At 44.6% G+C, this 23,035-nt stretch overlaps 1 protein-coding gene across 5 annotated transcripts in view; it reads left to right on the top strand.

The window, feature by feature from the left end:
- The window catches only part of myo5aa (myosin VAa), a 204,534-nt gene that overhangs the window by 46,902 nt on the left and 134,597 nt on the right, over positions 1-23,035 (top strand). For all 5 annotated transcript variants that reach the window (XM_080214230.1, XM_080214233.1, XM_080214232.1 and 2 more), the window contains one exon: positions 20,744-20,854. In XM_080214230.1, the coding sequence (XP_080070356.1) occupies positions 20,744-20,854 (111 nt within the window). The remainder of the gene's footprint in view (positions 1-20,743; positions 20,855-23,035) is intronic.

Raw genomic sequence — 23,035 nt, 5'->3', positions numbered from 1 at the left:
CTGTGCCTATTTTCTATGTCCCTATATCTTTCAGTTTCAGAAGATGCTCAAGCCCATTTGTTTTTAGATTTATCAGCCCTCTATTACTGACTGGAAGAATATGACTAACAACCCGATGTGGAATTTGGACAACGTGGTCATGTTGTGCAGTATCTCGGGTGTGTATTTGAAGTTCAGCAAAGCTGTATTACCACAGTAGATATTTGTTTTACAGGGCGTCAGGCCAACAGACTGCCTGTTCCAAATGGTGTTCATCTTGGGCAACCTTGTGCCAAAATCAAGATTAGTCTTGGTTACAGTTAAATGCATCCCTGCTTAAGGGTGGAAAATTCTAACTTCTGCATGTTAAAGCCCATTCTGAGTGCGATTGAGTTAGACATAAAGTCAGGCAGTGTGATAGAAATGGGGGGGATTGAATCAGTGCAAATCTGGAAGGGTTTGGCCTACCTGAGCTTAGGCTAAGGAAGGAAACCATGGCAACAGTATAGACGTCTCTACCCGACGGAAAGTATTTAGTTATTGAATTAAACCTGTAATTTTTTTGCAAAATACTCCAGTGTAAACATGACGCAGCATGGGATGCTGGCTGAGAGAGGGTTTAAGATACACTGCTGGAAAATCTCAGCAGGTCTGGCAGCAGGGGAGAAAAGAGCTGACGTTTCGAAGCTTTGACAAAGGGTCACCCGGACTCGAAACGTCAGCTCTTTTCTCCCCTTACAGATGCTGCCAGACCTGCTGAGATTTTCCAGCATTTTCTCTTTTGGAGGGAATAAATCATGTAGAATGTGTTATGTAGAATTTTAATTCCTGGTTCCGTAGGTAGTTAACTTATCTCTGGGGCAATGCCAACTAATGCCCTGTAGTGAGTAGGAAAACCAGCCACAATTAGGATTGCCAACTCTGAATGAGTTTTTCAGAGGTTCCACCACACAACCTAATGGGACTCCTCGGCTCAAAACCTCACTGCAACTTGTGGTAAACTGACCTTTAGTTTCCCAGAATCAATAGGGACAGTTACATTGGATGATATGCTGTTTTGATGAAGACCATTCCCTTCTGCCATTTTGGCTTCCTCCATTCCCCACCTGTGGCCGTTGTGCTGAGTGCAAGTGGGGATGGTTCACAGCCCCATGTGTATGTCTGACTCTATGCATCAAGTAGGATATACTTTGTGTAAACCTGGCAGTTTGGTTCATTCTGCAAGATACAGTGGGTTAGTGATGCACCGCACTGCATGAGCAATGGAAATGTAATGCATTGGGGGTTAATGTGGGATTGACTTTGGCAGATCCTTGATAACCGGTTTCCCCGACTTCCTTTCCAGTTGTTGAGCTTAATGATCAAACTTCAATTTCTTGAATCTGTCTCTTTTGACCTGAACATTAACCTGGAGTAGAGCAGTGTTCATGAGCAACTATACGTTTGTAGACAAATATATTTAAGTTACGTAGAAGCACATTCATATGTTACCTAGGTGCTATTTAATGTAGGCGATGGGAGTGTTCCCCCGAGAGTCCGAATTGCCCCTTTTCTGGAAGGACTGCAGCATTAAGTGGCAATCAGGCATCTAAATTAGACAGCAGTGGTCCTTCCTCCTGAACCAAGAACCCAGAGGGCTGAGATTTGTCTGGCCAATCGGAATATAGCATCTCTCTATTGGGGTGGGGGGGTAATTAGGGAGAGAGTTGGTAGCAGGATGCCTCCCTTCCTCCCCCATTTCCCAAATCAAGGACCTGGTGCCTTTGAATCCTAGAATCCCTACAGTACAGAACGTGGCCATTTGGCCCATTGAGTCAGCACCGACTCCTCTCTGACTCCCACCCAGGTCCAATCCCCAAAGCCTTGCATATTCACCCCACTAATCCCCCTAACCTACACATCCTGGGACACTAAGAGGTAATTTACCTCATCCAGACATCTTGGGACACTAAGGAACAAATAAGTTTGAGTATGGGAGGAAACCAGAACACCTGGAGGAAACCCACGCAGACATGGGGAGAACATGCAGACTCCACACAGGTGGTGACCCGAGGCTGGAATTGAACCTTGGTCCCTGCCGCAGTGAGGCAGCAGTGCAAACCACTATATATTTGAATGAAGAATGCCTATTAAATATCCCCCAAACTGTCCACAGGGAGTGCATGAAATTCTGCTCCATGGTTTGAAAAGAAGTCTCCACTCACGGGCACTGTCTCAGTCGGCCCTGTGCCTTTGGAACTGTCTCAGTTGTAGCGCTTCAAAAAGTCACAATCTGAAGCTCTCTCCAAGTTTTGAATCCAGTGACTGTAAGAGTTGGGTGTGCTGGGGGGAGGGGCCGGTGCAAACCGCTTGGTTTGATGAATTTTAGCAACAAAGTTGGGTATTTGAGTAAAATGAGATTTCGTCATCCTGGTATTTTCCCTCAGCATCTCGACAAAAGGCATCTCACTTCCTCACAAGGTTGCAGATATGACTGAATTTTGTGGGTGATGTGGGATTTGCTGTTTCTCTCATGGTGCTGTGTTCCCACTTCAGTACATTGGGGTTGTCCATTTAGAGTTTGATTCTGCACTGAAGGAAGTCTATCTGCCTGTGAATGCACGTCCCCATCTGTCTGTCTGCCTGTGAATGCACGTCCCCATCTGCCTGTCTGCCTGTGAATGCACGTCCCCATCTGCCTGTCTGCCTGTGAATGCACGTCCCCATCTGTCTGTCTGCCTGTGAATGCACGTCCCCATCTGTCTGTCTGCCTGTGAATGCACATCCCCATCTGTCTGTCTGCCTGTGAATGCACGTCCCCAGTGCAGTATCTGTGCTGCGAAGTATTGAATAGTTGTAGATAATTGAGAACATAACATAAGAATTAGGAGCAGGAGTAGTCTATCTGGCCCCTCGAGCCTGCTCCACCATTCAATAAGATCATGGCTAATCTTTCTGTGGACTCAGCTCCACTTACCTGCCAGCTCACCATAACCCTTAATTCCTTTACTGTTGAAAAATTTATCTATCCTTGTCTTAAAAACATTCAATGAGGTAGCCTCAACTGCTTCACTGGGCAGGGAATTCCATAGAATCGCAACTCTTTGTGTGAAGAAGTTCCTCCTCAACTCAGTCCTAAATCTGCTTCCCCTTATTTTGAGGCTATGCCCCCTACTTCTTGTTTCACCAGCCAGTGGAGACAACTTCCCTGCTTCTATTTTACCTCTTCCGTTCATAATTTTATATGTTTCTATAAGATCTCCCCTCATTCTTCTGAATTCCAATGAGTATAGCCCCTGTCTACTCAGTCTCTCCTCATAAGCCAACCTCTCAACTCTGGAATCAACCTAGTGAATCTCCTCTGCACCCCTTCCAGTGCCAGTATATCCTTTCTCAAGTAAGGAGATCAAAACTGTACACACTACTCCAGGTGTGACCTCACCTGCACCTTATACAGCTGCAACATAATCTCGCTGTTTTTAAATTCCATCCCTCTAGCAATGAAGGACAAAATTCCATTTACCTTCTTAATTACCTGCTGCATCTGCAAACTGACTACTTGAGATTCCTGCACAAGGACACCCAGGTTCCTCTGCATAGCAGCATGCTGCAATTTTTAGCATTTAAATAATAGTCCATTTTGCTGTTATTCCTACCAAAATGGATGCGTCACATTTGCCAACATTGTACTTTATCTGCCAGACCCTTGCCCACTCACTTAGATTATCTATATCCCTTTGCAGACTTTCAGTGTCCTTTGCACACTTTGGTCTTCCACCCATCTTGGTGCCTTCTGCGAATTTTGACACACTGCACTTGGTCCCCAACTCCAAATCATCTATGTAAATTGTAAAGAGTTGTGGACCCAACACTGATCCCTGAGGCACACCACTAGTCACTGATCGCCAACCAGAAAAACACCCATTTATCCCCCCAACTCTTTGCTTTCTGTTAGTTAACCAATCCTCTATCCATGCTAATAAATTACCCGTAACACTGTGCATCTTTATCTTATGTAGTAGCCTTTGGTGTGGCACCTTGTCAAATGCCTTCTGGAAATCCAGATACATCACATCCACAGGTTCCCCATTGTCCACTGCACACGTAATGTTCTCAAAGAATTCGACCAAATTAGTCAAACATGACCTTCCCTTCATGAACCCATGCTGTGTCTTAGCAATGGGACAGTTTATATTCAGATGTCTTACTATTCCTTCCTTGATGATAGATTCAAGCATTTTCCCTATTACAGAAGTTAAACTAACCAGCCTATAGTTACCTGCCTTTTGTCTACTTCCTTTTTTTTAAACAGCGGCATCACATTTGCTGTTTTTCAATCTGCCGGAACCACCCCAGACTCCAGCGAATTTTACCACGAGTACATTTGCTATTTCTCCCGCCATCTCTTTTAATTCCCTGAGATGGATTCCACCAGGGCCAGGAGACTTGTCTACCTTTAGCCCCATTAACTTGCCCAACACTACCTCTTTTGTGATAAAGATAGTTTCTACATTCTCACCTGCCATAGCCTTCCTGTCATCAATTTTAGGCATGTTTATTAAATTGGCAGGTTTAGAAGATTAATAACCTAGTGTTTTCACAGGAATGCTGACTGCTTCCAGCTCCATCTCACTGCTGCTGAGTTATCAGACTGTCTAATAGACATCCATTGGTGGAGGGTCAGAAATTTCCTCCAGTTAAATATTGGGAAGACTGAAGCCATTGTTTTTGGTACTGGCTCCAAACTCCGTTCCCTAACCACCGACTCCATCCCTCTCCCTGGCGACAGTCTGACATGTTGTGGAGATGCCGGTGTTGGACTGGGGTTAACACAGTAAGAAGTCTCCCAACACCAGGCTAAAGCAAATGCCGCTAGCTATTGGGGCCCTGCCACTTGACGAAGACACAGTAAAAAGTCTGACAACACCAGGTTTTAGTCCAACCGATTTATTTGATAATAGATTCACAAGCTTTCGGGGTTACTCCCTTCGTCAGGTCATTCACCTGACGAAGGGACTAAACCCGAAAGCTTGTGAGTCTATTATCAAATAAATCGGTTGGACTAAAACCTGGTGTTGTCAGACTTTTTACTGTGTTTACGCCAGTCCAACGCCGGCATACCCACAACTTGACGAAGAGGCAGAGTCCCGAAAGCTAGTGGCGTTTGGTACCAAATAAACCTGTTGGACTTTAACCTGGTGCGGTGAGACTTTTGACAGTCGGTTCGCAACCACAATGTCACGGCTGATCCCGAGATGAGATTCCAATCTCGCATTTGTGGTGCCTCTAAAGACCACCGATTCCTGCCTCTGTAACATTGCTCGACTTTGTCCCATCTCAGCCAAACTGCTGCTGAAATCCTTTTGCACGTCTTTATTACATCTAGACTGGTTTCTCACACGCTACTCTCAGTCATCCAAAATTCTGCTGACCCTTTCTACGTTCATAGCAAATCTCCTTCACACATTACCCGTGTGTTCATCTTTACCCACCCTGTTTCTTATGCGTTTCTTCATCTAAGCCTTTTTCAGCAAAGCTTTGTGGGTTAAATCGGGAGCCGGAGTTCTGTCTGATGTAGTTTTGTTTCTTCCCCTCTGTAGCTCATTGGCAGAGGGGCCAGTTTTTACTTTCTCACCCTGAACCTTTGCCCCAACTGAGATCAATTAATTGAAGCTATCCTGATCGATGTTCGATACGCCGACCGGCTGAACTGTTTACATGTTTGTTTTATTAGTGTCACGTTAACACTGCAATGAAGTTACTGTGAAAATCGCCACACTCCGCCACCTGTTTGGGTACACTGAGGCAAAATTTAGCCCCCTGACACTAAGGGAGAATTTTGCATGGCCAGTGCACCTAACCTGCATGTCTTTTTGGACAGTGGGAGGAAACTGGAGGAAACCCACACAGACACGGGGAGAACGTCTGTGTGGAGTTTGCACAGTCGCCCAAGGCTGGAATTGAAGCCTGGCACTGTGAGGCAGTCGTGCTAATCACTGTGCCACCATCTGACCAACACTTACCCATCATTCAACGTCACTAAATCTAGTCATGATTACAATGTGCATGTGCGATCTTGCTGTGCAGAAATTGATTTCCACGTTCCCTATGTTAAAACTTGCTTTCAAAAGCAATTCATCGGCCTAAAGCAGTTAGGGATATCATGGGGATGTGTAAGGTGCTAAATAAATGCAAGTTTTAGCTTTTTTTCCTTTTCTACAATGTAATTGGCTCAAGATGGAGCATCAGGCAGAGAGCACACATACCATATCATTACCACACGTTGTCATAATTTGAGAAAAGAAATGACCTCTTCCCTTCCCTCGTTGCTAAGGTCACCTCTGACACTGCCCCGTACCTGGGCTATAAATTCACTGCTTGTTGCCTGCAGTTTAGAATTATTTGTGCTCTTAATAGAGAAGACTTAACTATAGTCATAGAATTCCTACAGCACAGAAGGAGGCCATTCAACCCATTGAGTCTGTACTGACCACAGTCCCACTCTGGCCCTATTCTCTTAGTCCCACACATTTACTAGGGTCAATTTTTTTTTGCATGGCCAATCAACCTGACCTGCACATCCTTGGACTGTTGGGGGGAAACTGGAGCACCCGGAGGAAACCTACGCAGACATGGGGAGAATGTGCAAACTCCACACAGACAGTGACCAAGGGCGGAATCAAACCCAAGTCCCTGGCACTATGAATCAGTAGTGCTAACCACTGTGCCAGTGTGTCGCCCAGTATCAGACCCGGGGATAGATGGATGGTTTTAAACACTGGGAAATTCAAATGGCCACGTGGAAGAAGGAATACTCAGGAATGGAATCGAGAGGAACCCAAATTCTGAACATCACAATTTGTAATAGAGTTTTTTTAAAAATAAGTAATTCCAATTACGATACAAGGAGTTAGCTAAATTCTTAATTGGTCACTGATGGAATTTAAAAACTGATGCAAGGCCACTGACTTTACATTGTTAACATTTCATTGGGAAGGAGTGTATTATTGGACACATCAGAAGATCTGGGTCAGAACAAGACTGTATTTGAGTATCGCTGAAAAATGTTAAAGTTTTTCGTCCTGCACTCACCAGGACGTTTGCAAGAACACCAAATGTAAAGGGAACAACAATTTATACTTTGTGAGAAGAGAGCACAAATTGGTTAGTAAGTGGACTCTGATAGAGACGTTGCCATGGAGGAATGGGTGAAGCTTAGCCACGACATGCTGCTACTATGCAGTAGCAACAGTAACGGTATAGTTTTTTCTTTACTCATTCATGGGACATGGGCATCGCTGGCTGGGCCAGCATTTATTGCCCATCCTTAGTTGCCATTGGAGGGCAGTTGAGAGTCAACCACATTGCTGTGGCTCTGGAGTCACATGTAGGCCAGATCAGGTAAGGACGGCAGATTTCCTTCCCTGAAGGACATTAGTGAACCAGATTTTTCCGACAATCGACAATGGTTTCATAGTCATCAGTAGATTCTTAATTCCAGATTTTTTAAAATTGAATTCAAATTCTACCATCTGCCGTAGCGGGATTCGAGTCCAGGTTTGCCGAACATGAACTGAGTTTCTGGATTAATAGTCTAGCGATAAAACCACAAGGCCATTGCTTCCCTACAACCAGGATACTGCCATCAAGCCAAGTGGGTGTTCTGTCTATCATCTAAATGAGTAATGTGGTATTTGAACTTCAGAGCCAGCGTGATGTCAGCTGTATCTCCCAAAGTCCAGCGGATCAGATCAAACAGCATGTCCCAGCCGCTGTTCGCAATGCGCAAGGTACAAATCATACCCAACCAACTAGTGTCTGCAAATTACAGTGTCCAACATTGTGCAATTGGACAACATTTACTGAACAATACTGAGTGTGCTGAGAACTACGCTGGCAACCAATTTAAGATGATCCATCAGGCTTTCAGTATGGTGCAATTGTGGATGCTACAAACTGCATACGTGAATATAAGAGCCCTATTGTTTGTAGACAGAAAGAACGTGTATTTGTTTCAACTGAACAAAATGGGTCACAGCCATATGCTGGCTCATTCCCCAGGGCAGTGCCTTGAGCAATCAGTATCAACCTGCCTGGATTAAATTTAAACATAGCTTGACAGTTAACTGTCAGTCTTCAGTTAACACATGCATTCTCCATGGCAATGCCTCTACCAGTCAGAGTCCACTTGCCAAACGGTGATCACACTCTTCTCATAAAGTATAAGTTATTGTTTCCTTTTCCATTTGGTATTCTTGAGTTTGTCCTGATGAGTGCAGGATGAAAAACTTCGACATGTGTCCTTTTTTTTTAGCAATACTGTTTCGGCGAGTCCTCGACCACCAAATGGCTTATTTATAAGCTTGTATTTCGTGAACACTGGTCATTCTGTTAAAGCGCTTAATATTTTAAATGAAATTAGATGTACTGTAGATTGATTTTTTTTTCCCTCTCTCACGCTTCTCTCCACCCATATTCCTGAACTCAAATACTGAGTTATTAACTGAATAAAAATTCACTGGGCCTCACTTTAACAAATTATGCTACATTGCTAAATGATCTGTTATTTATGCTACACAATACCCGTTTCGCCATAATCATAACCTTAAATATTTAAGAGATGAACTCCTATTTAAGGAACACCTTATGACGTCTGTCCAATGTCCCCAAGTAACAAATTAGCATGAAATGTGGTAGAGACAACAATAGCTTTATCCAACGGAACATTTGGCTCCGCAAGGTCCCTCCGTCCGTAGGAAAAGAAGCAAGTCCATCCTCGCCGAAATGCTGCTTGTGTTTTTTTGAATATGCTGTCTCTCCCTCTTCACATTCCTCGATGCCTTTATCTATCTGTCTGCGGCAGAAGGAGTTGCTGAGCTCACAGCAACAGCTGCGGCTTGCTACGTTCGACATATCAGCTGCTATTTCCTTAGAGGATGTGTTATTGTACCAAGGTGCCAGGCAGGGGCAGACAGGCAGCTCATATCCATTCATCCTCACACAATGAGGACCCACTCACTCACTGCCTGCCAGGTTCGGGGATGGGGTAGGGGGTCCCCACAGCAGATGCAGAAACAGTTGATCGCAAAGTGACAGGGAAATAATGAAGGCACGTGGTCTTATGTCACTCTTGTATTGTGGCTGCTGTATTAGCTGAGGCCTGGATAATGAGGAACGATACTTGGGGAATATAAATGAGGTCAGAATACTTCAATGCACCACAGTTTGAAAAGCTTCCCTCAGTGACTAAACTCCACAGTTCAGGGGCATTATGTGGAGTATTGATTCCCAGTAATTGGCAAAATTTTTAAGTATTTGTGAACTCTACAATTTTCTCCATTTAATGTAACAGAGTCATAGAGATGTACAGCACGGAAACAGGCCCTTCAGCCCAACTCGTCCATGCCAACCAGGTTTCCTAAGCTGAACTAATCCCATTTGCCTGCATTTGGCCCATATCCCTTAAAACCTTTCCCATCCATGTACCTGTCCAAATGTATTTTAAATGTTGTTGTTATACCCACCTTCTCTGGCAGCTCATTCCATATACACACCGTCCTCTGTGTGGAAAAAGTTGCCCCTCCAGCCCCTTTTAAAGCTTTGCCCTCTCACCTTTAACCTATGCCCTCTAGTTTTGGACTCCCTTATCCTTGGGAATAGATCTTGGCTATTCACCTTCTCAATGCCCCTTATTATTTTATAAACTTCTCATCTTCCTACGGGAAAAAGTCCCAGCTATCCAGTCTCTCCTTATAATTCAAATCTTCCAGTCCTGGTAACATTTTTGTAAATCTGTTTTGCACCCTTTCCAGTTTAATAACATCCTTCCTATAACAGGGCAACCAGAATTGTACGCAGTACTCTAAATGTGGCCTTACTAATGTCTTGTAGAGTTGTAATATAATGTTCCAACTTCTGTACTCAGTGCTGTGACCAATGAAGACAAGTGTGCCAAACACCTTCTTCGCCACCCTGTCTATCTGTGACACCACTTTCAAAGAACTATACTCCTGAACCTCTGGGTTTCTCTGTTCGACAACACTCCCCGGGACCCTACTATTAACTGTGTATGTCGAGCCCTGGTTTGTCTTACCAAAATGCAACGCCTCTCACTTATCTGAATTAAACTCCATCTACCATTCCTTGGCCCACTAGCCCAGTTGATCAAGATCCTGTAGTGGTCTTAGCCTTTTTCACTGTCCACTACACCATCAATTTTGGTGTCATCCACAAACTTACTAACCATGCCATAAATATTACATACAATGTGGGTGGATTGTTAAGAAATCCATGGGATCTGTCTTGGTCACATCTGTCATGTAGTATGAAGTGTAGTGCTTTCAACCAGAGTTGGCCTGTTAATTTTCATGTATGTCATGGTGCCAGGGACCTGGGTTCAATTCCGGCCTTGGGTCACTGTCTGTGTGGAGTCTGCACGTTCTCCTCATGTCTGCGTGGATTTCTGGTTTCCTCCCACAGTCTGAACTGTTAGGTGATTGATCATGCTATGTTCTCCCTCAGTGTACCCGAACAGGCACCGGAGTGTGGTGATTAGGGGATTTTTAGAATAACCTCTGTGTTAACTCTGAATGTTAGAGTAGGGATAGATATTGTAAATTGTTTTACTTTTCTCACTTTGTACAGTGAATTTTAATTTTGTTCGCGAGCCCTGGAATCGTGTGGCTTTCTTCTCTTAGTAAATTCCTCGGACTTCAAACATTGTCAATGTCAATCAGAAAGTTACTGCTTCCCAGCTGGATCCCACCAAAAACACAGGGGTCTGATACAGGATCATCATATCTGGGTGTGAAATATGAATAGCTGTTAGTCCTGTTGGTTCGGTGTTGTAGGGTTGATTATGGAATGATCGTCCATCTAGTTACACATTTTTTTTAAAGTTTATTTATTAGTATCCCAAGTAGGCTTACATTAACACTGCAGTGAAATTACTGTGAAAATCCCCTAGTCACACTACTCCGGCGCTTGTTGGGATACACCGAGGGAGAATTTAGCATGGCCAATTCACTCAACCAGCACACCTTCCGGACAATGGGAGGAAACTGGGGCACCCGGAGGAAACCCACACAGACATGGGGAGAGTGTGCAGGCTCCACACAGACAGTGACCCAAGGCCAGAATTGAACCTGGGTCCCTGGCGCTGAGAGGCAGCAGTGTTAACCACTGTGCCATCGTGCTGTCCTGGAAAGTAGCTAAGTTTCAAATATTTCCGTAATGCTTTGTGTCAGCTGATGTTGTCTTTATCATTATGTTGAACGAGTCTGTGAAAACTGGAAACTGTCACTTGTGAATTTAACAATGGTGTCGGTGTGTGTGCTTGATCCTGGACCGGTAGACGGGCACCGCAACAGCTCGGTGACTAGCACTGCTAGCTGTGCAGATACATGGATTTGGGCCTGTGTCTGTGGGAGTTTGTGCATTCTCCCTGCGGATGCGTGGGTTTCCTCCGGGCGCTCCGGTTTCCTCCCACACCCCAAAGATGTGCTCTTAGGCTGATTGGTTTTACCAAATTGACACTATTCTTCCCTGAATCTGGCTAAGTCAGGGGTTCTATTCGTAGACACACAGGGTAGAATAGGTGTAGGGTGATGCGGCGGCGCGGGCTTGTTGGGCCGAAGGGCCTGTTTCCCGTGCTGGGTTGTTCTTTGTTCTTTGGGATTTACTTGAAAAATTGATCATGTGATGGTCTCGCTGCTTGCTCTCATTGTCCAGTTACTTTCTATTTGCTTTGTACAGGATGTGGCTATTTGTGTTAGTCCACACTCAGTTGCTAAACAGCTTGAGCACAACAGTACCGATTGATTGACAACTTTGTAAATGTGCATCTTCTAGTTAAAGCAGAGCAAGTTTGAAGGCTTGAGGTTATTCCATTACTGATAAGATGCTGCAATAACTTAGTTGACTAGCCCCTCTTTGGCTGCAATTACTTGTTGAGTATATAGACTATAGATTGAGATTTGATGCATGGTCAGCAATTTTGAATTCTGAACTGGGTTGGGACCCTTCCAATTATTTGGGGGTAGAGTGAGGGGAATGCTACGTGTGATTCATGTATCTGAAATTAAGAATCTAATGATGACCATGAAACCATTGCCTATTGTTGAAAAAGCCCACCTGGTTCACTAATGTCCCTTAGGGAAGGAAATCTGCCATCCTTACCCAGTCTGGCCTACATGTAACTCCAGATCCACAGCAATGTGATTGGCTCTCAATTGCCCTCAGGCAACCAGGGATGGGCAATAAATGCTGACCAGCCAGTGATACGCATGTCCCATGAACAAATTTAAAAAAATCTAACAATCTTATATCTCAAGTTTTCATTACAAGTAGTTTTTTTTGGCTTAACCCAGTCAAAGTTTGATGTTTAATGATGCGTCCCTCCATCTCATTGGGCCATTGCTGATAAACCCATTTACTGGTTGCCTTGGAGATCCCCGCCAGTTTCCAAAATTCTCTTTCCATTCATGGCCTCAAGGGAATGCACAAGAATCTGTCGACTACAGGTTGCTGCCTGAGCACGCTGCAGTTCTGTGCAAATGCTGCTGTAATTCCGAGGTTTGGAGCCCTGCTGTTTCTGAATTACTGATAGAAGCAGACAGTGAATGGATAGAGATGAACTGATGTGTGAGGCAATTGCTTCTCTTTTGTGGTGCATTCTTCAAGAAACTAGTTTGGGTGTTTCCATGTTGATTAGACTGAAATGTTTTCCTAACAAGCGCAAAAACGAGCGTCTTTAGTCTGTCAATGTTATGTCTGTTGTGTCTTCCGCTCGATGATGGTTTGTGGAAGCGGGGGAGGTCATTGTTAATTAACCGTTTGGAATTCATTTGTCTACACTGATCAGTAGTTTCACCTGCTCTGAAATTCAGCTCTGTTCCTCCTCCTGCTTTGGAGCCTAGGGTCATGTATCACCCTGCCCTGAAGTGCGTTTAACCATTGCATCATTAAACTTTGAAAGTGGGGCACCCACAGTGTTACACCCATGGAGCAGCAGGGTGGCACAGTGGTGAGCACTGCTGCCTCACAGCACCAGGGAACTGGGATCGATTCCCGGATTGGATCATCGTCTGTGCGGAGTGTGCATATTCTCCTTGTGTCTGCGTGGGTTTCTTCTGGGTGCTCCAATTTCCTCCCACAATCCAAAAGACGTACTGGTTAGGGTGCACTGGCCATGCTCAATTCTCCCTCAGTGTACCCGAACAGGCACCGGAGTGTGGCGACTAGGGGATTTTCACAGTAACTTCATTGAAGTGTTAATGTCAGCCTATTGTGAACACTAAATAAAAAACTGCAACTTTCACTTTAATGTGTCCACACACAAGCGCACCCAGCTTAGATACCTGGACCCATGCCCTCGCATGTTGTTAATCACCAATTCATGTTGACTTGAAAATAGTCAAGAAATAATCGCAGCCTAAGCCATTTCCTTTCCACCTTTTTTAACATGTTTAGTGTATTACCTGACTGTTCCCTATGAAAGGTTGTGCACCATTCCCTAGCCCATTTCCTTCGCTGGTCCACACATTTTTGAAATGCTGTGAATAACTCCTCAGGGGCCAGTGCCTCCTCACCAGATTCCCTTTATTTACAAATTCACCTCCACTCCTAAGAGTGCTTCAGCTACAGAGTCAGAATCCAGAGTATCTTGACACTCTTCAAAGTATACACAGACAAGAGTCCCTGACTGGGCAGGCAGTCATTACCTCAAGCAGGGAACTCGAGAGGCCAGTCTTATGGACCTCATTGAGGTCACTACACCTGTTTACCTCTTTTTTCAATCTGAAAAACAGAGAGCAAGAAAACATTACACTTAATTTCCTGACTGAGATAACTTGGGGCTTTCTGAATCTCCAGAATAAAGCTGGGGTTGAAATCAACTCTTCCAGAACAGTGACAAGATCGGGAGCCATTTTACCCGGATCAGTCGAGACGTAGAATCCTACAGTGCAGGAGAAGCCCATTCGGCCCATCAAGTCTGCACCGACCACAATCCCATCGAGGCCCTATCTCCATAACCCCATGCATTTACTCTAGCCAGTCCCCCTGACACTAGGGTTAATTTAGCATGGCCAGTCCACCTAACCTGCACATCTTTGGACTGTGTGAGGAAACCGCAGCACCCTGAGGAATCTCACGCAGACACAGGGAGAACATGCGAACTCCACACAGACAGTGACCCAAGCCGGGAATCGAACCCGGGTCCCTGGGGCTGTGAGGCAGCAGCGCTAACCGCTGTGCCATCACTTCCTTTGGTCCTGTGGAAGTCTTCATTGTGGTCATCCCATTTCTATACGAGGTATGGAAAGGGTGAATGCTCTTGGTCTTTTTCCCAGGGTTGGGGAATTGAGAACTAGAGGGTGTAGATTTAAATTAAGAGGGGAAAGAATTAATGGGAATCTGAGGAGCAACATTTTTACACAGAGGGTGATACGTATGTGGAATGAGCTGCCGGGGAACTGCTTGAGGCAGGGACATTGACAACATTTAAAAGGCATTTGGACAGATACATGGATAGGAAAGGTCTAGAGGGAATGGGCCAAATGCAGGCAAATAGGGTTAGCCTAGATGGACCAGTTTGGGCTGAAGGGCCTGTCTCCATGCCGTTGATTCTATACAAGGGTACTCAGCTTAACGAGAGCTTTGCCTCACTATTGGAGGAAGACAACATCTTTGTTCTGCTCGGTGACGATGATTAACACATCCGCCAAGAGAGGACACTGGCGGCACACCCACTTTTATGTATTGCTTCAGACAGAAGTTAGAGCTGGATTGCTCCAGTCAGTTTGAATACAGATCACTAACCGAGTCCTGTGCTCAATTATCCCCTGTTTAATTTGAGTCTGGCTCAGGTTGCCAGACTGCAGTCAGTGGGCCATGTAAGCTTCCTGCTCGTGTTGAAAGTCAGGAGTCTCTTGTGCTTGGATTTCATGATGTTGCTTTATTCTATTTAAATTTTCTAGGTCTGCAGGGAGCTTGGAATGGGTTTTTTTTAAAACTGTGCTACCGTATTGATGTACAAATCCCAAATAAGAGGGAGAAAGGATTGATCTGACCTACCTAATGTGATTTAGAAGTCCACGAAATTTTATAACAGAAGTGTTAAAGAAATGGCCGGGATTTCGGCAGTGAAACGAGGATTCTTACCTCTGAACGTGCCTTGCTGGGAGATCTAGTGATTTCTCTGGCGAGGAATGTTACCTCTATCCCTGTGCTGTGTTGCTGCAACTGATTGCAGCACCCCCTATTGGACATTCCCAAACTGGAGCTGCAGTGATGTCATCAGGGAGTCCAAGCAACCAATAACATTAAAGGATTTACACAGACATCCAAACACAAAATATAAAACAAAAAACTAAAATCGATTTGAATTTTTTTTATGTAAAGAGCAAAATAAAGACCAGAGTGTAAACAAAGGGTGAAGGTTGAAGAAAATATATTCTGGACAAAAAAAATTTTTTTTCAACAAAATCTGGTTTAAAAATTCTACTAATTAACCAAAAAGTGAGATTTATAACACTCTGCGAATATAAACTCTTTTTTTTAGAGCCAGCTCTGTTATTCATCAAATGTTATTATTCATATCAGTGTTAAAAACTCATACACCTGACTGAGTGAAGTGTGACTATGGAGTTTCTGTCAGCAATGTGAGATTGGGGGGTTGAAATTCTCACCTTTCTCAGTGGTGGCTGGCACTGTAGTTATTGGAGGTTGGGGTGGATGGGCCGGGGCAGGGGGGATGAGTGTCCACTGCACAGCCTATGGTGAAGCCCTGAGTGGTGGGCTACAATTTCAGGGTTTCCATTGCCAATCTGCGCTTGTCCAACATCCTGAGGTTCAGGTTAGTAACAGAGAGGTAATAAAATTGTTCGCTGACAGTTTCACCACCAGCTCCCAACCCGCACAAAATCCAGGCCAGTGAGCCGGATGAAGATCAATTGCTGCAATGCAGAAAGAGGCCATTCAGCCCATCGGGTCTGCACCGACTTTCCGTAAGAGCATCTTGCCTGGATTTCCCCCACCCATCCCGGTAACCCTCCTCATTTGCCATGGCTAACTCCTGCTAACCTACACATCTTTGGACATTGAGAGTCAATTTAACATGGCCAATCAACCTAACCCGCACATCTTTGGACTGTGGGAGGAAACTGGAGCACCCAGAGGAAACCCACACAGACACGGGGAGAATATGCAAACTCCACACAGTCACCCAAGGCTAGATTCCAAGGCTGGAATTGAACCCGGGTCCCTGGCACTGTGAGGCAGCAGTGCTAACCACTGCACCGCCCATCAAGATGCTAATGGATATCTTTGTCAAACAGATAGTAAAACAAGTGCTGTTTTCCAGACGTTTTGGATCTGGCTACAATGATGCACTTAAAATCTGAGATCGCCGTAAAGCTATTTGGAGACGATAGTCAAGTTGATTTATCAGTAATAATGAAGCACTCAGTGTTAGCCTGCTACTGACAAGGAACCTGTAGACAACATCAGTACATCTGACCATCATCAAATTAACAATCACAGCAGTGCTTCCTTCCATTAAGCTACAGCTGAATCCAAGGTTATCGAGTGCTGAGATCAGACATGTTCCTTTCAGTGGTTCCTTCAATATGATCTTATTTGGTGGAAGCAGAAGTATCCAAAGTCAAAACTTTTGTAGCGTGAATGATAAAATACAGCAATAACTTGCATTTATAACAGTGTCTTTTTACTAAAAACAGTTCCCAACCTGAAGGAATGAAACTGTGCACATTTCACTTTCTGGGCAAGAGTGTTTGATTGGCAATTGTTAGCAATCATCACATTTTTGTTCATTCGTTTGTGGGACAAGAGCATCACTGGCTGGCCAGCATTCATTACCAATTGCCCGAGGGCAGTTGAGAGTCGATCATGTTGCTGTGGCTCTGGAGTTACGTGTAGGCCAGACCGGGTAAGGATGGCAGATTTCCTTCCCTAAAGGACATTAGTGAACCAGATGGGTTTTTCCAACAATGGTCAGCAGTAGATTCTTAATTCCAGATTTTTAAAAGAATTGAATTCAGAGTCCACCATCTGGATACTAGACTTGGCTTTCTGTGATAAAGTTTAATTAGGAAGGATTGCATTGGAAAGGGTGCAGAGAAGATTCACCAAGATGCTGCCTGGAGTGGAACATTTAACTTGTGAAGAGAGGTTGTGTAAACTTGGGTTTTTTTTCACTGAAGCAGAGATTACTGAGGGGGGGTGACCTGATCGTGAGGGGCATGGACTGAGTGCGTAAGGAGCAGCTTAGTTAAAGAGTCAGTCATAAGGGGACATAAGTTCAAGGTGAGGGGCAGGAGGTTTAGGGGGGATGTGAGGTTAAAGCTTTTTTATCCAGAGGCGGGGTGACAGTCTGGAATGTGCTGCCTGGGAGAGTGGTGGAGGCAGGTTGCCTCACATCCTTTTAGAAGTACCCGGATGAGCAGTTGGCACATTGTATATTCAAGGCTATGGACAAGCACTGGCAGATGGGACTTGATGGAAGTTCAGGTGTTTCTCATATGTCAGTGGAGACTCAATGGGCTGAAGGACCTCTTTTGCACTGTACAATTCTAATGTTGAAATGCAACAACTTCACAAAACTGATTGGGGTGGGGGGGGGGAGGTGGTGGTCCATGAGGGGCGAGGTACCATAGTTGCAAAACTAATGGCAGAGAGATACTATGTGTGCTGCAATTCTTGGTGATTTTGGCATTTCATCGATCATCTCTTTCTCAGTACAAGTTATTGCCTGGCTTATACTGTATTAACAGTCTGTTATTCAAATGCAATTGCCTTTCCTGCCTCAGTCAGTTTGGCAGAGTTTTGGACCGGTTGGAGCTGATGAGTCTTTCATTTCAGTTTGTAAATCTGTCATTTTCTGCACATTTTTTACTTCAGTTGTGTGGTTGAACCCAAGTTTCTTGGGTTCTTGGGGCACCAGAGATCAAAGTAGTGACTGTCTCTGATTTAGAAGGCTTCTCTACCACTCTCTCGGGTATAGAAGGGAGATGCTGGTGTTGTGATAGCGTCATTAAACTAGTAATCTAGGGCCCCGGCCAATGCTCTGGAGAGATGGGTTCAAATCCCACCGTGGCAGCTGCTGGAATTCAAATTCAATTAATTAAATCTGGAATTGAAAGCCAGTCTCAGTAATGGTGAGCACAAAATTATCAGTTGTCATAAGTTTCTTTATTATCACACGTAGGCTTACATTAACATTCCAATGAAGTTACTGTGAAAATTACCTAGATGCCACACTCTGGCACCTGTTCAGGTACACTGAGGGAGAATTTAGCATGGTCAGCGCACCTAAGCAGTATGTTTTTTGGACTATGGGTGGAAACCCACGCAGACATGGAGAGAACATGCAAACTCCACACAGACAGTGACTCAAGCTGGGAATCGAACCTGGGTCTCTGGCGCTGTGAGGCAGCAGTGCTCACCACTGTGCTGCCCAATGAGGTTCACTGATATCCTTTATTGAAGGAAGTTTGCTGTCCTTAGCTGGTCTGGTTTGCATGTGACTCCAGACCTATAGCAATGTGCTTGATTCATAACTGCCCTCTGAAACAGCCTAGCAAACTTTTCAGGTCAGGAGCAATTAGGGATGGGGAACAGATGGGCCCCGCCAACAATACCTAAATACCCTCAAAGAATAAAGAAAAACAAGAAGTACAGAAAAGAAAATTCCATCTTTCTGGTACAGATCAGTTTGAAAAAAAGGGCAAAGCAGTCTATTCCTATCACTTCAAGGTTGCTTTTATTGTTGAATAAAACAAATTCAAATTAATTCTTTAAACATTCAGGTTTTTGTGCTAAAGTAATGAGTTTGAATTCAGTGATTTTGGTTTAATAATGAACTCTTTTGCACAGTCCCAATTATTTCCTGTCAGCTTCATGCTCTGTTTCTAACATTTGGTGAAACCAACTGTGCTGAACCTTCCAGAAGGTTCCTTTGAAATGGCTCATGTTTTATGAAGCTGTGCAGATTGATTGCTGTCTTGTTTGAGAGCCCTGCATTGTGCGGGAAGTTTAATGCTCTTTTCATTAAATTAAACAACAAAACAAAGAACCACCCAGCACGGGAAACAGGCCCATCGGCCCAACGAGCCCGCGCTGCCGCATCACCCTACACCTATTCTACCCTGCGTGTCTACGAATGGAACCCCTAACTTAGCCAGATTCAGGAGAGAATAGTGTCAATTTGGTAAACCAATCAGCCTAAGAGCACATTTTTGGGGTGTGGGAGGAAACCGGAGCGCCCGGAGGAAACCCACGCAACCACAGGGAGAATGCACAAACTCCCACAGACACAGGCCCAAATCCATGTATCTGCACAGCTAGCAGTGCTAGTCACTGAGCTGTTGCGGCGCCCGTCTACCGGTCCAGGATCAAGCACACACACCGACACGAAGTACTAGGCCACTCCTGGAACCTCCAAGAGCAGCCCACGCACGACCCACCGTGTGCATGCCCCTTGTTTGACAACAAGGTGGACCTCCACCTGCGGAATAAAAAGACAAAAACGTTAACTTACAAGCCTGCATTTCCGGTGTCTCCCGAGGCTCTGACCTTATTTAATAGCCCCTACTATAACCCTCCATCCTCGTTTTGCTCATGTGTCTGTCTAATTGAACCTTAAACGAGTCCAACGTTCCTGCCTCCACCACCCTACTCGGTAGCGCGTTCCATACCCCCACGACCCTCTGCGTGAAGAACCTTCCTCTCACATCCAAATTATACCTCTCCCCCCTCACCCTTAAATCATGACCTCTCGTATTTGTACCCAGTCTAGGGAGCAGTCTCTCACTATTGACTCTATCTATTCCCTTCAGTATCTTATACACCTCTATCATGTCCCCCCTCAATCTCCGTCTTTCCAAGGAGAAAAGTCCCAGTTTCTCCAATCTTTCCTCGTAACCCAGCCCCTCCATGCCAGGCAACATCCTGGTAAACCTCCTCTGCACCCTTTCCAGAGACTCCACATCCTTCCGGTAGTAAGGTGACCAGAACTGGACGCAGTACTCCAAATGCGGTCTAACCAACATTCTGTACAACTGAAGCATTAGACGGCAGCTTTAAACCTCCCATGATTTTATTTTTAATCTTCAGACTACCTCAGTAATGTGGGCCATTGCAACGACCAGCACAAACCATCAGTTCCACCAAGTTTATGGATTGTGGACAAAGCAACTGTCACAAGAGGCGATGGCATAGTGGTATTATTGCTAGGCTATTAATCCAGAAACTCAGCTAATGTTCTGGGAACCCAGGTTTGAATCCAAGCAGGTAGTGGAATTTGAATTCAATTTTAAAAAAATTAAGAATCTACCGATGACCATGAAACTATTGTCGTAAAACCCATCTAGTTCACTAATGTCCTTACCTAGTCAGGCCTAACTGAGATTCCAGAGTCACAGCAATGTGGTTGACTCGCAACTGCCCTCGGGCAACTAGGGATGGGCAATAAATGCTGGCCAGCCAGTGACACCCATATCCCATGAATGAATAAAAATAAAACTCGCTTCAGGTGGAACTAAATAGGATGCGGGTCATGCTTTCTGCACACGGCAACCGCGATGTATGTGCATCGAGAGAGCTGTGGTAGTTCTGCCAGGCCCTCTGGTGGTTTTCCCAGCCTGCCTTGGGGAGGGTATGCAGGATGTAACATGGTGCAGCTGATACAGCTTGGGCCTATTCAACAGTAATGCCAACCCCCCCTCAGCTTATTCACAAACTGTCCCCATTCTCTTGTGTGTTGCAGTTTGCCAGGGTGTGGATCCCCGACGCAGAGGATGTGTGGAAATCTGCTGAACTCCTCAAAGACTACAAACCAGGAGACACAGTGCTTCATCTGAAATTGGAAGATGAGAAGGTAAACTGGAGGCTTGTGTTTTAATCTGTGATGGAACGGGAACTGGCAGATACCGCAACGCACGCAGGCAGAGCACCAAAATTATTACAGAAATGGAAAATGCTGGAAAATTTCATCAGCACCTGTGCAGAGAGAATAGAGCCAATGGTTCCATTCAGCACGACTCTTTTAAAGACATCTTCAGTTATTTAAAATCCGATTGCTAAAAAGGCAGGCAGTTTTCCAAAACTACTTAACCATAGGGGTTTACAGCATGGAAACAGGCCCTTCGGCCCAACTTGTCCATGCCATCCTTTTGTTAACTACTAAGCTAGTCCTAATTGCCTGCGTTTGGCCCATATCCCTCCAGACCCATCTTACCCATGTAACTGTCTAAATGCTTTTTAAAATTGTATCCACCTCTGTTACTGCCCTGGCAGCTCATTCCAGACACTCACCTCCCTCTGTGTGAAACAATTGCCCCTCTGGTCCCTTTTATATCTCTCCCTTTCACCTTAAATCTATGTCCTGTAGTTTTAAACTCCCCTACCTTTGGGAAAAGATGTTGACTGTCTAGCTGATCTATGCCCCTCATTTTTTTATAGACCTCTATAAGACCACTCCTAAGTCTCCTGCGTCAAGGGAAAAGGTCCCAGGCTGCCCAGCCTTTCCTTGTAACTCAAATAATCAAGTCCTGGTAGCATCCTAGTAAATCTTTTCTGCACTCTTTCTAGTTTAATATTATCCTTTCTATAATAGGGTGACCAGAACTGTACACTGTATTCTAAGTGTGGCCTTACCAATGCCTTGTACAACTTCAAAAAGACATTCCAACTCCTGTATTCAATGTCTTGCATCCATCAAGAATGCCAAATCTCATACCATCACAACAACTTGTGCTTAAAAAAAAGGGTGCAGATTGATTGACAGGTTAACTCTGATTGGCATGGAGAAAATAATTGGGAAACTATGGGTTCTCCAAGTTCCTGAGTGAATTTTTAAAAAATGGTGTAGGGCTTGAACATATTCCTTTTGTTAGAAGAGAGGATTCCTGTGTATGAATATATGTCACTTCTAGTGAGTGTCAATGCATGATACTGTGAGCTCAGTTGGTTATCATTGTAGGTAGTAATGGACTCAGTTGTTTGGAGTTGTTGAACTTGTTGAAATCACTCCGGGATGGAGATCTGAACACCTCGCTCTTTATTTTTTGAGGTTAACCCATTTTCAGCTATATCATTAAAATGGCACCTCAGCTTGCCACTCTTAAATATATCATGACGTTTTTAATGCAAGAGAAAAACAATTGCGCTCTCAATCATTGCTTGCTTCATGGAAGATCTTACGTTTGTCATTATGTCAATGAGTTTGAGCGAAAGGTCATCACTTTGGGAAAACATGTACCATTTTGGGTCCTAATTTGCTCTCTGCCGCCACAGATTTTGCCTTTCGTTTCAGATGCTGTGGTCAGTTTTCTTTTGCCGATTTATAACACAAGCCGGTCTCGCGTACGAACACAAACAAGGTCCTCTGAACACTGGCAAGCATCAGTATTTAAAAAGCATCCAACTGAGATCCAATCGCATCCCTCCACTGAGTTTCCATTTTAGTCTTTGAGTCTTAAATGGGGAAACAAGGCAATCGACCGTCACCGCTCTCTCAGACCAGGTGCCCCAGAGATTAACTTTGAAGCTGCCGCAGATAATTTATTCAGAGCACGTAGTAAGCTCAGTGCACTCCTGGCATTTTCAATTCCTATGACCGACTGCAGATTATTTCACTGTAAAATTATGTTGCAGTAATTATGTTACAGATCTCTTTAAAATTGACTGGCGAGGGGTTTTAGCAAAGCGGCTTATGTCTGCTGATGAAGTCGATGCAAGCATGGTGAGAAATGTCACTGATCAATGGAATTCCACTCCATCCCTAAACAAATAGGAGTTGTGACGTGTCAGAAGAAAATGATCCTTTAAGACTCTGCTCCGATAAGCTTGCAAGGTGTCTGTCTGCGGTTGAGTTGCTGTGGAAACCCTCCATGTAGAAAGGGACCCAAAGCCTGAATTGACTTAGTCTCAATGAATAGCAGGCTGCCAGACTGGGCCTTGTCCAAATCTGTTTGACTTCTGCAGCCTCCAAACAGGGGGCCATGGACAAAAGGTAGTGCAAAATGAACGACCCTCCTAAAAATATGCAGTGGGCAGG

The sequence above is a fragment of the Carcharhinus amblyrhynchos genome, chromosome 28, assembly GCF_965287045.1.
Source record: "Carcharhinus amblyrhynchos chromosome 28, sCarAmb.v2.hapA, whole genome shotgun sequence".
Taxonomy (NCBI): Eukaryota; Metazoa; Chordata; class Chondrichthyes; order Carcharhiniformes; family Carcharhinidae; genus Carcharhinus; species Carcharhinus amblyrhynchos.
The sequence above is the reverse complement of the archived record's forward strand: the minus strand, read 5'-3'. Positions and strand labels throughout refer to the sequence as shown.